Source organism: Macrobrachium nipponense, chromosome 36 (assembly GCF_015104395.2).
Source record: "Macrobrachium nipponense isolate FS-2020 chromosome 36, ASM1510439v2, whole genome shotgun sequence".
In the NCBI taxonomy this organism is placed as follows: Eukaryota; Metazoa; Arthropoda; class Malacostraca; order Decapoda; family Palaemonidae; genus Macrobrachium; species Macrobrachium nipponense.
The window spans coordinates 54,347,105-54,361,890 of NC_087220.1; the positions used below are offsets into that span (position 1 = coordinate 54,347,105).

At 36.3% G+C, this 14,786-nt stretch overlaps 1 protein-coding gene across 1 annotated transcript in view; it reads right to left on the minus strand.

Annotated features, from left to right (window-relative positions):
- The window catches only part of LOC135203665 (zwei Ig domain protein zig-8-like), a 30,405-nt gene extending 16,309 nt beyond the window's left edge, over nt 1–14,096 (minus strand). The window contains exons 1-2 of the mRNA XM_064233547.1: nt 13,776–14,096; nt 4,943–5,153 (exon numbers count right to left, since the gene is read on the minus strand). Coding sequence (XP_064089617.1) covers nt 4,943–5,153; nt 13,776–14,090 — 526 coding nt within the window. The 5' untranslated portion in view covers nt 14,091–14,096. The remainder of the gene's footprint in view (nt 1–4,942; nt 5,154–13,775) is intronic.
- Nucleotides 14,097–14,786: the final 690 nt, after the last annotated feature.

The window sequence follows — 14,786 nt, forward strand, 5'->3', positions numbered from 1 at the left end:
AAAATATTTTATAAAAACTATATGCACCACAAATATTTGGAAGACGATAAGGCTAATAGGAAAATAATCAGTGAAAATGTCTACCCCGCTGCAGAAGGTGATAAAATTAGCCTCATAATATACTATAAAAATATGAAAACCAGCCAGCTGATTCTTAAAAACAACCCGGCGCCCCCAGAAACGTCTTTGAAGAGAAGGAGTGTCATCTACGAATTCACATGCCCGTTGGAAGGATGCCACAACTCCCATGTCGGGATGGCTACTACCAGACTCTCCAAGCGTCTCTCCTGCCACCTTCAAGAAGGGGCCATTTTCATTCACTACAGGGAAAAACACAACAGAAGACCAGAAAGAGCTGAGCTTATAACGAACACAAAAATTATTGACCATGCACCGAACCGGAGACCACCTACGTTATCTTGAGGCACTGCACATATCAGAGAAAAAGCCGACTATCAACACGGTAAAAGAAACAGAATTTCTTCCTACCATCATAAAAAATACAAGAAACCAACTGACTCCATATACCATCACGAGAGAGAGAGAGAGAGAGAGAGAGAGAGAGAGAGAGAGAGAGAGAGAGAGAGAGGAACAAGCAGAGAGAAAGAGAAGATCTCAACGCCTCAGGGACAGATTTCGTCACCATCTAACGACCAATTAAAATCCCTGCTTACCGACCTACCCACCGATTGTACACGCCCTGCCTGCTATAAATACATGTGAAACAGTATCTTGATTCACTTTGTTGTATACTCTCATAGATGACTGCCTGTGCGCCGTCGACACGTCAGAGGAAATAAACCTAAGACAGTTGAGAAAAAGATAAGAAGAATTGAGAAGATTATATATAAATTAAATGCCGTTGAAACAGCTATAATATTCAATGCTACTGCCCTCAGAGCAGCCCTCCTTCCTTATTAATATTTGGCTGGAAAGAGCAGACATATATACGTGACAGTGGTTAAAGGGAACGGCTGTATGTATGTTAATACACTAATATGAGTTAAAATGCATGGAATAAGATACGGAAACTGAAAATAAGCTAATGTAGCCCCCTGCACTCAAAAGAGAGCGCGCCCGGGAGGGCAGTTGCCATGTTGTGTTTTTTACTTTTTGCCGACAATTTGGGTAGCGGAAATCTTTGCTGCCCGGTGCCCGCACTTTTGGCTGACAGCTGGGGGCACCAAAGCTGCTTCCCATAACAAATAGTTATTGGGTTAAGGAGTAAAACGGTCCATCTTAAAGTCGCCTTAATATCCCCGCGGTTTTAAGCCTCACTTTCTCTGATATTAATACAATTTCCTTTACAAACTTTCTGCAAACAGCCTGCTTAGCTGCCTTCCCTGAATCACCTTATACTAAGTGAGCCGCCTTTTGCCTTCGCTAACACCCAAACACCTTCACGAACAACAAAAAATACCTATTTAAAGAAACAGAAGCATTCCAGCTCATTTCCTGGCTTCCACGAACGCCTCAAAACCTGATACCATTACCCTTATAACGCCTGAAGCTTTTTCAGCGCATGAAAAAGACAAAAACAAAAATAACCGAAAGGAATATTGACACGGTAAATCTACCAGCTGTAATGACCTCCAAGTAAGCGGGAGGGGGCTTTTGCTAACGATTTCTCTAAAACAGCGGTTCTAAACCTTTTTATTACAACGCCCACCCAATCTGAGAGTCGGTCCTTCCGTCCAGCGCCCCCCCCCCCTGCCCCCCTCGCATCTATGAGTAAAATACTCGCCCAGATTTAAAGGAAAATTAAAAAGAGAGAGAGAGAGAGAGAGAGAAGGGGGTCTCGAGGGATAGGGAGAGTGGGAGGGAGAGAAGGAGGTAAATGATTACAAAACATGGAATGACCAACAAGTCTGACTAGACTTCTGGATACTAATTCCTGGCTCTTGTTGAGAGAATCCTATAATTAGAGAATTTGTCATTTTCCCCCTATGGCTCGAAATTGCTGGAAATTGCTGACGTCCCCCCTAGGGGGAGCACGCCCCCCAGGTTGAGAACCACTGCTCTAGAAGGAGTCTTTATTTTTTTTTTCAAGTTTTAGTGACCATTTAAGAAGGGTTAAATTTGTTAAATGTGGTTCGATAGACAATTTTACCGTACTTATGTGGTTCTTAATGATGGAGACAGAGTTTTGGAAATATAATACATCATACATATACATATACATGTACAAATATATATATATATATATATATATATATATATATATATATATATATATATATATATATATATATATATATCTATCTATATATATATATATATATATATATATATATATATATATATATATATATATATATAGAGAGAGAGAGAGAGAGAGTTAAACTGGGACATGGTTTTAGTATTATTGTAGGAGGACGCGTTACACAGATGTTTCTATTCTGTTCAATTTATAGAAGCAAGGTTGTATATACGTATGTACACACACATAGTACACACACACACATATATATATATGCGTGTGTGTGTGTGTACGATATATATTACAGATATATATATGATATATATATATATATATATATATATATATATATATATATATATATATATATATATATATATATATATATATATATATATATATATATATATATATATATATATATATATATATATATATATGTACGTATATATGTAATTACATGAAATATAAATATACTTATATATATATATAATATATAATAATATTATATTATTATATATATATATACCATTACATTATATATAAAATTTTAATTTTTTAATATAGATATATAATTGAGAGAGAGACGAGAGAGAGAGAGACGAGAGAGAGTAGACGAGAAAATCAGTAGAGTAAAGTTGGGGAATGTCAAAACTGACATTTGATAGCCCGAAGGTGTCACCTGTCTTCTGTTCTTCAAGATTTGTTTCTTCTTCTTTTTTTGGGAAGGAGAATTTACCTGCGGCTGTGAAGGACGGAATCTACAAACCAAGACCCATTTATTAATTAAACCGAAACGGCGGGAAAGAGCTCATTAGGAAATGAAAGTACACGACGGGGTGACAGTAGATGACAGTAGATGACAAGGTACAAAGCTTGCTTTGAGGACAGAGTGACAGATGAAAGGGCCCTGGACGGACTTCAAAAGGAGGAACCGCCTAATATGGGTTGTTTTTATATCTGGAAAGAAATAAAAGACAGAGGCACTTCTGAACAGGGTGACAAAGTGACACAGAATGAACATGAAAGGGGGAAGAAAGGCCAGAGAGAGAGAGAGAGAGAGAGAGAGAGAGAGAGAGAGAGAGAGAGAGCCCTTCCTCCCCAACAAAGGAAGAAGAAGAATGCAAAAGACAACGAGAGAGACAATGCTGGGTCTCGATTAAAAATTCCTCGATTTCCCAACAAAGTTGCGCGAGATTTCTTTCTGGCGCCAAAACAAACAAAACGAAAGGGGGTAAAGTTAAAAAGCGCGCGCCTTCTCAAAAAAGAGTTGTTTAAAGATGATTTCTGTACCTAGTCTCTCCTTTTTTTTCTTAACTACTTACAAAAGTAACTTGAACTTTTTACAGTTACGTGGGTTCTGAGAGATATCAAAGGAGCTCCATTTTCTTATTAGGGGTACTCACGAAATCATCTCTGTAGGTAAGTGTTCTTTTATTTACTCAAACGTTCACTTATCTATAATATATAAATGGCAAATTCTGTCTGTCTGTTCGTTATGCACGCCCAGACTATGAGAGCTAGAGCTACCAAATTTTTACCATAAACCCCTCCCCCCCAGGAAGGTTTTAGTCAAATCCTAAATTCGTTGGCCGTTTGTAAGGGGGCCTTAAACCCTCTTTTTCATATCCCCCACATGTTTTACTACTTTCAGAGTTGACAGCAAACTCTTCGGATTTTCACAACTTCTCTGGCTTGACAGGATCCCAAGTGATTACTTATTCTGAAAGTGATTGCAAAATCCGCCTTGTAGGGGTTTGTCATCAAGGACGGCATGCCCCTTTTTATCCCGAGCGATGCCAGGTACATCAGCAAGTATATCTATACATTAGAACTGCCAACATTTTCTCTCTTGTAACGTAGATATGACTCTTATTCTGGTGGCTAATACATACATACATATATACATATATGCAGACATACATATACATATAATAAAAAGAAATCCACCCCACATACGCAATAGAGTTAAGGTGCATGTATACTGCTATAAAAAAATAAAAAATGTCACAAACACCTTGTTGGAAACCTATTGCATACATGTCACAAATAAGTTGAAGATACATCAACAACCATTAAGTGCAGGACAAATTATTGGCAAATGCTGGATAAGCATACGAAGCACTGGTTAGGTCTACCAGTAAGTCGCTGATTTGTATATAATCTGTTTATTACACTTATGCAACATGTTGCCAAACATGTTTATGACATGTTTTCACTGCAGTGTGAACACACCCGTAAGATGACAGTAATGAGTTGTGACCACATTAATGCAACAAGTTGACAACGTGTGGTTGTAACAAGTTTTTACCGCAATATGGACACACCCTTAACACAGCAGTAGTGAGGTGTTGATATGAAAAAGAAACATAAAAGCAAGTCACTTATTGAATGTTTCCTTCTTGGAAATAAGTTGCAGACTTGTATTCAACTTGTTTGTTATGTGTGTACAAAGTTGCTGACATGTTTTCACTGCAGCATGGGCACATTCTCAAGACATTAGTAGTTAGTTGTAGATACGAAAAACATAAAAACAAGTAACTCTTAGTGAATGTTTCCTTCTTGCCAATAAGTTGCATACCTGTATTCAACTTGTTTGTGATGTGTTTGCAAAAAGTTTCCAACATGTTCATGACATGTTTTCAATGCAGCGGAGTAACCAAACTGTTACAGATACGAGAAAAAGAATCACGAAAAGCAATTAACCCTTTAGTCGCGGTCGCCTACATGTCGCCAACTCACCGACCACCTTGAGGAAGACGCTGTAGGTCCGGATGGGCTTCGTGGTGATCTGGCACTCGTAGCTGCCCTGGTCCTTCCTCTGCACGGACTTGATCCGCAGCGTCCACTCGGCGCTCGCCTCCTGGTGGATGGCCTCGAAGCGGAAGTCCGTCGTGTAGGTGTAGCGGCCGACTGTCAGGATCCTCAGGTCGCGACCCCGGATCCAGGACACCTGTGGGTAGGGGAGGGTTGCGTCCGTTGAATTTGATGGCCTCTGGGTATTTTTGTCTGTCTGACTGTCTGTCTTGTCTATCTACATGTCTGTCTATCGATCTTTTTATATGTCTGTCTATCTATCTATCTATATGTCTGTCTGCCTATCTGTCGATCTTTCTCTCTGTCTATCTTTCTATATGTCTGTCTGTCTGTCTATCTATCTATCTATCTAAATGTCTGTCTGCCTGTCTGTTTTTCTATGTTTCTCTGTCTATCTTTCTACATGTCTGTCTGTCAGATCTATCTCTCCATATGTCTCTGTCTGTCTGTCTGTCTGTCTGTCTGTCTATCTATCTATCTATCTATATGTCTGTCAGTCTATCTTTCTATGTCTGTCTCTGTCTATCTATCTATCTTTCTATAGGTGTGTTTTTCGGCTGTCTATCTATCTATATATCTATCATCTATCTATATGTCTGTCTTTCTGTCTGTCTATCTATTTATAATTCTATATGTCTGTCTGTCTGTCTGTCTGTTTGTCTGTCTGTCTGTCTATCCATCTGTCTCGTATAAACCACTGTCCGGGTAAAATAACTTAAAAGAAAATAAATATATATCTAAAAATGCACAGTTTATCTTCCTGACCAAGAATAAAGTTGAAAACGTCACGCGGCAAGGAGGCAGCAAACAGAGTTCTGGAGCAGTCGCATTTACGACAGAAAGAAAAGCGAGTAAAATAAAAGTAAAAGTAAATAATAATTCAAATCAAAACGAATCAAGGGCAAATACTTAAGAGGTTACCAGCAGCGAATCATGCCATTTAACAAATGGGAAATCTGTATTGATTCGTATCTTGTGTCCTTTTCATTGGCAAAATGATCTAATGCCAATCTTGAGATATTCTTTAATTAACTAATGAATGAGTCTTTCAGTTTACCATCTCAATACACCATCAGGGAAGAGCAAGGAAGGGCAATAATCAATGAAAGTATGATTGCATTAAATGCTACTTATATATTTCTTGGTAGTCATTGCTTCACTCTGCTAAGTTTTGCTTTATTCATGTGTGGGTGTTCTGCTCTGGGAGAGCTTTGTGCCTTGTATTATAATAACGATAATGTTTGATTTTGGTATTTAATATATATACAGCAGAAAGTCTTCGATGACCTGCACGGTCCGTCTTGTCAATCTCAAATAGGTCGAAAGCTTTCTACTGTATATATTTTAATAACAAAATTAAACAAGCACAATACTGTGGATTTACTTTCTCATTTTATTGACTCATACGATTATGAGTTTTCTTTCAGTAATAATAATAATAATAATAATAATAATAATAATAATAATAATAATAATAATAATAATAATAATAAGGTGATTTTGAGAAGAAATTATGACACTAAAGTCCAAAACATATGCCACACGATTTTCAAAATGATTGACCTCTTGGTATACAAAGACACAGACACACTCACACATACGTACAAATACACACGTACACATAGCACGCACCCCATCACCTATAAACACGTCTCCTTGGATCAACTCAACTGGAATCAATCTTCAAACCTGCTCTAATGAATCAACATCATCTCTGTCCTCATCGTACCTACGTTCCGTTTCCTAGGCAACCGGAAATGCATCATCCGGTCCTGAGATTTCAATTTCGGATAGTTAGTTGAATTCGACCGTGCTATGAACATCTTTTGGAAGGGTTACCGTAACTCTCAGAATGTTTCTGGTCAACTCATTTGATGGTGAGTGGAAAGGCAACGGGTGTTGATTGGATTACGAGTAAGATAGTGCAATTCAGCGATACACTAATGACTGAGCAGCTGACTAGGATGTGTATGGTATTTCTGGAGGAGGGAAAAGTTCTCTAGGAATGGCTCAGCGAGGGGCTGTAAGATAATATCTAGGGTAGTAAAACTGGAAAATCATTTAGTTTATTGAAAGAAACAGGACTGAAAAAGTGGGAAATGCGGTGTAATGTAGCGGAAAAGGTTAAGCATACTTGGAAAAAGAAACTGAAGTGTTAGAAAGAGATAAGAGAGGGAAGACCAACAAAGTTATAGATGGGCGTAAGAAGCATTGAAAAGAAAGGGTCTCAACATTCCTAGTAAGCAAAGATTGCGTCCAAAATATTGAGGTGAGTGGCGCACTGCATTTGAGGGGGGGTTGATGCGTTGCTGAAGAGCTCCTGTTGAATATGGTGGTAGCTGTTGTTGTCTTCTTGGTTTAATCAAACCATCCTCTATCCAAGGAAGCGGCTTTTGTTTATATATATATATATATATATATATATATATATATATATATATATATATATATATACGCATATCTGTATATGCCACTATACGTAAGAAGTTTAAAATGAAAAGGAATTTCCGTACTTAGGTATATATATATATATTATATATATATATATATATATATATATTATATATATATATATATATATATATATATATATATATATATATATATATATATATTTATGTGTTCCGGTAGTATTTCGCAAATTGATATATTCGTTTAAATATATATAAAATATATATATATTATATATATATATATATATATATATATATATATATGTATCATATATATATATATATATATATATATATATATATATATATATATATATTTATAGATATATTATAATATATATATATATACTTATATATATATTATATATATTATATAATATTTAAACGAATATATCAATTTGCGAAATACTACCGGAACACATTTCATCTGCTCGCGAGCATATGTGTTTGTGCCTGTGTGAGTGTATGTGAATGTGTTTGTGCGTGCATTTAGCTTAACAAAAAATAAAAACAAAAAAGAAATTTCCAGTGAATTTCCGCTTCCAGCACTCTGCTTGTACCAAGCAAAGCGCAAAAAAAGAAAAAAAAAAAAAAGCCCGCAAAGGTTTGTGGCGGTTTTTTTTTTTATTAGGTTTATGTTTTTTTTTTTATTTTAGCCCTTTTTTTTGTATTTGTATTCCCTTTCATGTAAGGTCGAAGCGGGAAACGAAAGCCAGAAAAAGCAGAGGTAGTCAAATACGACTCTGTTTCGCAAAATTGGTAAATCGAACTTTCTTTTGTTTCCTAATAAAGTCATTCCGTCTCTTATTATTATTATTATTATTATTATTATTATTATTATTATTATTATTATTATTATTATTATTATTATTAATTTGTTCTAAGAGGTCCACAATAATAAAAAATGTTTCGAGTTCGTGTATAATTTAGAATTATTAATTAATTGCGAGTATTATAATAATAATAATAATTATTGGTTATTATTATTACAAATACAAGAATTATTATTATTATTATCATTATCATTAATAATGCAAGTATTATAATTGTCCTTATTATTATTACAAATACAAGATTATTATTATTATTATTATTATTATTATTACAGAAACAGTATTATCATCATTACAATAATGATCTTATTGCTAACACAAGCATTATCATGATTATTATTACCAACATAATAAAAATATAATTATAATTCTTTATTATTATTATTATTATTATTATTATTATTATTATTATTATTATTATCACTGCTGTTTAGAATGAGGTTGCAAGCCCCATGCCCCCCCTCCAGCCGGGTACCCACCCAACCAAAGTCCACTAGATGCCACGTACACACAATTCTGGCTTTAAATCAATTAACTGATTATTGGAATTCTTCTGGCGTCACAATTTCGGGCCATTAAGATGAGATCGTCCAAAGATTGATGGTAGTCTGGTAATGCAATTCCGATGTCCAAATATAGACTGGACGGTTAATTCCTTCACAGTTAAATTATTGCCATCAGGATCAGTGCTGTGAGAGAGAGAGAGAGAGAGAGAGAGAGAGAGAATTAAGGGGTCAATTATCGCAAATGACTTCTGGGCAACTGGGCAACTGTCTAATTGAATTATCCTCTCACTGGGCGTCTGAATTAGGAAACAAAAAAAAAAATGAATAAATAAATAAAACCTACTATATTTATTTTTCAATTTAATTGTGAACTCGTTCATATATGCTCCCCGTAAGGAGGGTTAGTGCCGCCAGTGCACCTCACACGGCGCACTGTAGGCATTACCCAAGGCTCTTTCCAGCGTTACTTCGGCCCCCCTAGCTGCAAACCTTTTCATTCCTTTTACTGCATCTCCGTTCATATTATTATTCTACCATCTTAATTTCCACCCTGTCCTGACAATGATTCAACAGTATTCTAAGCTCTGAATGACCTCGTCGATCCCAGCATTTTGATCCTTGGTCTACATTATTATTATTATTATTATTATTATTATTATTATTATTATTATTATTATTATTTCGGAAGGAGACCCTCTCGTAGACATGTTTTGTTGTTGCAAGACTCGTAAACGCTCGCCGTATGAGTCACCTTCCCAGGAACCAATGAAAACTCAACCTGCCGGAGAGGTTCTCTATACCGTACTTGAGAGTCAGCAACATAGCTGAGTTACGGGCTGCTCTGTGAGCAAGAGCCCGTGCTGACACATGGTCAGCTAAATCAAAAACAACAACAACAACAACCACTCGAATTCAGTCCCTCAGCAGTCATCGCTTGATAATGTCCTGCGGATAAGCAATAATAAACCAAATGGCTCAACCGAATTTTACCATGCCATTTAGTGCGTTGCTCGCCAGTCTAAGCCGTCATCAGAAAAATAGAGAAGGCTGTCTACAAGATTAATAGTACTGAAGCAGCAATTATTATTATTATTATTATTATTATTATTATTATTATTATTATTATATTATTATATACCACAACACCAGCTTCGTCGCTGTAACCTTCAGTGTAGGGAATCGGTTTTGGAAAAATGTAAAGTAATTTAAAAATGGCAAGTTTTGACGGGGCTGAAATGGAATTCAGATGACTGTCCAGGAATCATTCACGAGGACGGAAATCGTACAAAATTCACGCGTCCTGTCAGAAGAGGAAGTTTACTACCCTCTGCGCTTCCCCCAAAACTGAGAGAGGAATGCAATATAGAATTTATGCCAAAAGGCCAAGCACTGGGACGTGCGAGGTCATTCAGAGATGAAAGGGAAAATAGTAAAGAAAACTTGAAAGGTGTAACAGGATGAAAACCTTGATACACTATGAAGGAAGAAAGAGAACATGAACGGAGGTACAGTAAAAGGAATGAAAGGGGTCGCAGCTAGGGGCCGAAGGGATGCTTTAAAGACCCATAAGCAATGCCTACAGTGCACCACTGACGGCACTAGACTCCTCCACCCCACCCCCCCTCTACGTTTTCCCAAACTAAGAGTGATATTTTTTTGTACGATTTAGTTAGCTTGTGTGTATAGTATTTCTTATTGGAGTTTCACAGGTCTGCATCTTTGTCTTCTACAATTTGACAGATTTTGAAAGATATACTATATCTATCTATCTATCTATCTATCTATATATATATATATATATATATATATATATATATATATATTATATATATATGTGTGTGTGTGTGTGTGTGTGTGTGTGTGCGTGTGTGTGTATAACTGAATCACGAAAGTTTGGAACGTACGTGATAAATCCATAAATAAAGGTATAAGCCACGAAGGAAAAATAAACAACGGAGTGGCTTAAACCTTTAACCTTTATGTATATATATATATATATATATATATGTATATATATATATATATATATATATATATATTATATATATAGTATATATATATATATATAAATAATTCTCATCTTTCCTCGTAGCTTGGTGTGTTGTGGGAATTACTTTTATTTTTGTTTTTTTGTATAATGATTCGGTTCGTATCCCGCCAGTGTTAAACTGAAAGGTTTCTTCATTTTTCCTCCCTCCAATTCCTAGCCTTGCAGTAGCTTGATGGGTCGAGGAAAGATCACCTTTTCGTACCAATGCATTGGTTCGAATCCCACCAGTCTTCAAAGGGAGAATTTCTTCATTGGTTCATCCTGTGGATTCTAGGATTGCAGTATCCAAAATCACACGCATGGAAGGGCTCAGTGGTATTCCACCTATCTTGAAAAGAGGAGTTTCTTCATTTATTTCCCTTTGGGATTCAAGACTCGCAGTTTCCAAAAACTCCCAGGCGAGAATGGCTTGAGAAATATTCCTACAGATGAACCGGTTTCACTTCCTTTATATTTGAGAGGGTGCAGGGTCAAGCCGTGCTTTTCCGAATGTAGATTTATAGGATGAGGTTGCTGGCCCCATAACCATGTGCCCAAATAGGGGTACAACAGCCAAAGAATTTAACTTCAGCGATGAGGTTGCTGGTCCCATACCCATGTGCCAAGAGAGGAGTACAATAAAAAATATATTAAATTTCAGCTATTTAAAAACCAACAGATCTCCATAATATTAGACCTGACTATAAAAAAATTACACTGGAAAACAAATAGGTCACAGCCTGGCATTTGTGAATAGAAAAACAAGCAAAGAACTTGTTGCTCTTGCATTACTGCCGTTGCAAAGAGAACAAGAATCGCCAAAGAGTTTTTTTCTATTTTTTTTTTTTTTGTTGGTTTTGCTTGAAAGCCAATTTAAATCCACTCTGCTTTTAGGCGCGGAAGACAAAGCAAACACATTGCCATTACCTTCCAAACTCAGAGAGCTTTTCTGAAACCTGATATGAGCAGATTAAGGAAAAATGCGTTTTCTAGAGGAGACTTTAACTATGGACAACATTAATTGGGAAAATAATACATTCGTGTATATAATATATATATATATATATATATATATACTATATATATACATATATATATATATAATATATATATATATATATATATATATATATACATATATATATATAATATATCTATATATATATATATTATATATATATATATATATTATATATATATATATCGTAGACAAAATTAAGTTAGATATACAAATATTTCTCTAAATTACAATTTATATTTGAATGAAGGGTCAGGTTAGTGAACCACACGACTTGCTAGACGTTCTCTCTCTCTCTCTCTCTCTCTCTCTCTCTCTCTCTAAGGGACGCAGTGCAATAAAAACACATTATAATTCTAGCTTCCAAAGCACGTTGGTTTAAATCTCCTGCGCTAAAGACCCCCCAACACTGCAGCAGTAACTGATCACAATGGAGAGCCTGTGATTTTTCCTCGCCCTGGGGAGGCGCGAAACCTCGTCATCTGAGTGGCGTGTCACAACACACCACTATACCGCTGTAGTTTTCTATATTGGTATAAAAAAAAACTATAGTTCTTTTTTCTCAATTTCTCCAAAACGCCATTCGCAAATGTGAGGTGTATGAACAACGAGAATCTTGCTTTCTAAGGGAAAGCTACTATTGTTATTCGTGATATCTGAAGTAAATGAACCAAGAAAATCTAGCTTTCTAAGAGAAAGCTACTATTTCTATTCTTTGGTACTTGACATAAAATGAACCAAGAGAATCTTGCTTTCTATGAGAGAGCTACTATTTTTATTCTTGATAGCTGCAGTAAACGAAACAAGAAAATCTTGCTTTCTAAGAGAAAGCTATTAATTTTATTCTTTGGTACTTGACATAAAATGAACCAAGAGAATCTTGATTTCTATGAGAGAGCTACTATTTTTATTCTTGATAGCTGCAGTAAAGAAAACGAAACAAGAAAATCTTGCTTTCTAAGAGAAAGCTATTAATTTTATTCTTTGGTACTTGACATAAAATGAACCAAGAGAATCTTGCTTTCTATGAGAGAGCTACTATTTTTATTCTTGATATCTGTAGTAAATGAACCTAGATAATTTTGCTTTCTAAGAGAAAGCTACTATTTTTTTTAGGTACTTGAAGTAAATAAGCGAAGGGAATCTTGCTTTCTAAGAGAAAACTACTATTTTTATTCTTGGTACTTGAAGTAAAATGAACCTCGTGAATCTTGCTATATAAGGGAAAGCTACTATTGTTATTCTTAATATCTGAATTAAATGAAGGACGAGAATCTTGCTTTCTAAGTGAAAGCTACCACTGTTTTCCCTTGGTACTTGAAGCAAAACGAACCAAGAGAATCTTGCTTTCTAAGGGAAAGCTACTACTTTTTCTAGGTACTTGAAGGGAATCTTGCTTTCTAAGAGAAACCTACTATTGTTATTCTCAATATCTGAAGTAAATGAACCAAGGGAATCTTGCTTTCTAAGAGAAAGCTACCACTGTTTTCACTTGGTACTTGAAGCAAAATGAACCTCGTAAATCTTGCTTTCTAAGAGAGAGCTACTATTTTTATTCTTGATATCTGTAGTAAATGAACCAAGATAATTAATTTTCCTTTTTAAGAGAAAGCTACTACTTTTTCTAAGTACTTGAAGTAAATAAGCGAAGGGAATCTTGCTTTCCAAGAGAAAGCTACTATTTCTATCCTTGGTACTAGAAGTAAAATGAACCTCGTGAATCTTGCTTTCGAAGAGAAAGCTTCTACTTTTTCTCTAGGTTCTTGAAGTATATAAGCGAAGGGAATCTTGCTTTCTAAGATAAACCTACTGTTGCTATTCCTGATATCTGAAGCAACTGAAGAACGAGAATCTTGCTTTCGAAGATTAAGCTACCACCCTCTCTCTCTCTCTCTCTCTCTCTCTCTCTCGGTACTCACCGACTTGTCACTCTTCGTGGCGTGGACGATGCAGGTGAGCGTGGCCGTCTTCCCCAGGTAAGCGGTGTAGGTAGGCAACATGGACGCGTCGAAATAAGGCTCCTCTTCTTCTTTTTCTTCTCCTTCTTCTAAATCTCCCTCCGCCGCCGCCGCCGCCGCCGCTGTGCTGGTCTCATCCTCTCCCCTCCAGTTCTCCAGCTCGTCTTCGTCCTCTTCCTCGCCCAGGGTCGGGAAGTCTAAGGGCGTCAGCTTCGTCTTCTCGCCGTCTAGAGGGTAGGCCCTGTCCACCTCGCTAGGGCCGCCCGTGGCTGACATGGAAACGGCTCCTGGAAAAAAGAGGCGAAATGTTTGTTAGTTGACCCTTCCAGCAGCAATCTGTGACGATACAGGACAATGTTCTTTTAGCTTTAGGTAGGCCTATGAAAAACGACCGTATCTTTCATCACAGATAATGGCACCCAAGGGTTTTAACCTGGTATGTGCCCACCTTTGCGGCGTATTCAGTTCAAGCCCGTTGGGTATCACCGTAAAAACATAAACAGAGACAGTAAATATCATGAAGATAATGACCTGACCTCCAAGAAATATTAGTCCTAGGTCCAAAAGGTAGCACACCTTCTCTTCTTATCAGGATTATCAGTTATTTCTTAAATATCAATCATTATATTCCTTTTGCTTTGTTTCTCGTATACTATGCTAAAAATACAAAAGCTAAAAAATCATGGATATGCTATGAAAAATGGTTAGATGTCGTTGAAGAAAGTTAGTCATAATCAGATTTCACACTCCTTTCTATTAGGTGAGAGAGAGAGAGAGAGAGAGAGAGAGAGAGAGAGAGAGAGAGAGAGAGAGAGAGTGTCATGCGTCTACGCTGCAGCAAGCTATCACTAACCTGGTATATACATATCCTATACGAGAAAGAGTTTGGAGATCGAATTACGTCGGGTCCTTTCAGTTCATAATAAAATAAACCCAGTGCAAACTTTTGTTACATGTAATCACTGACAAAGT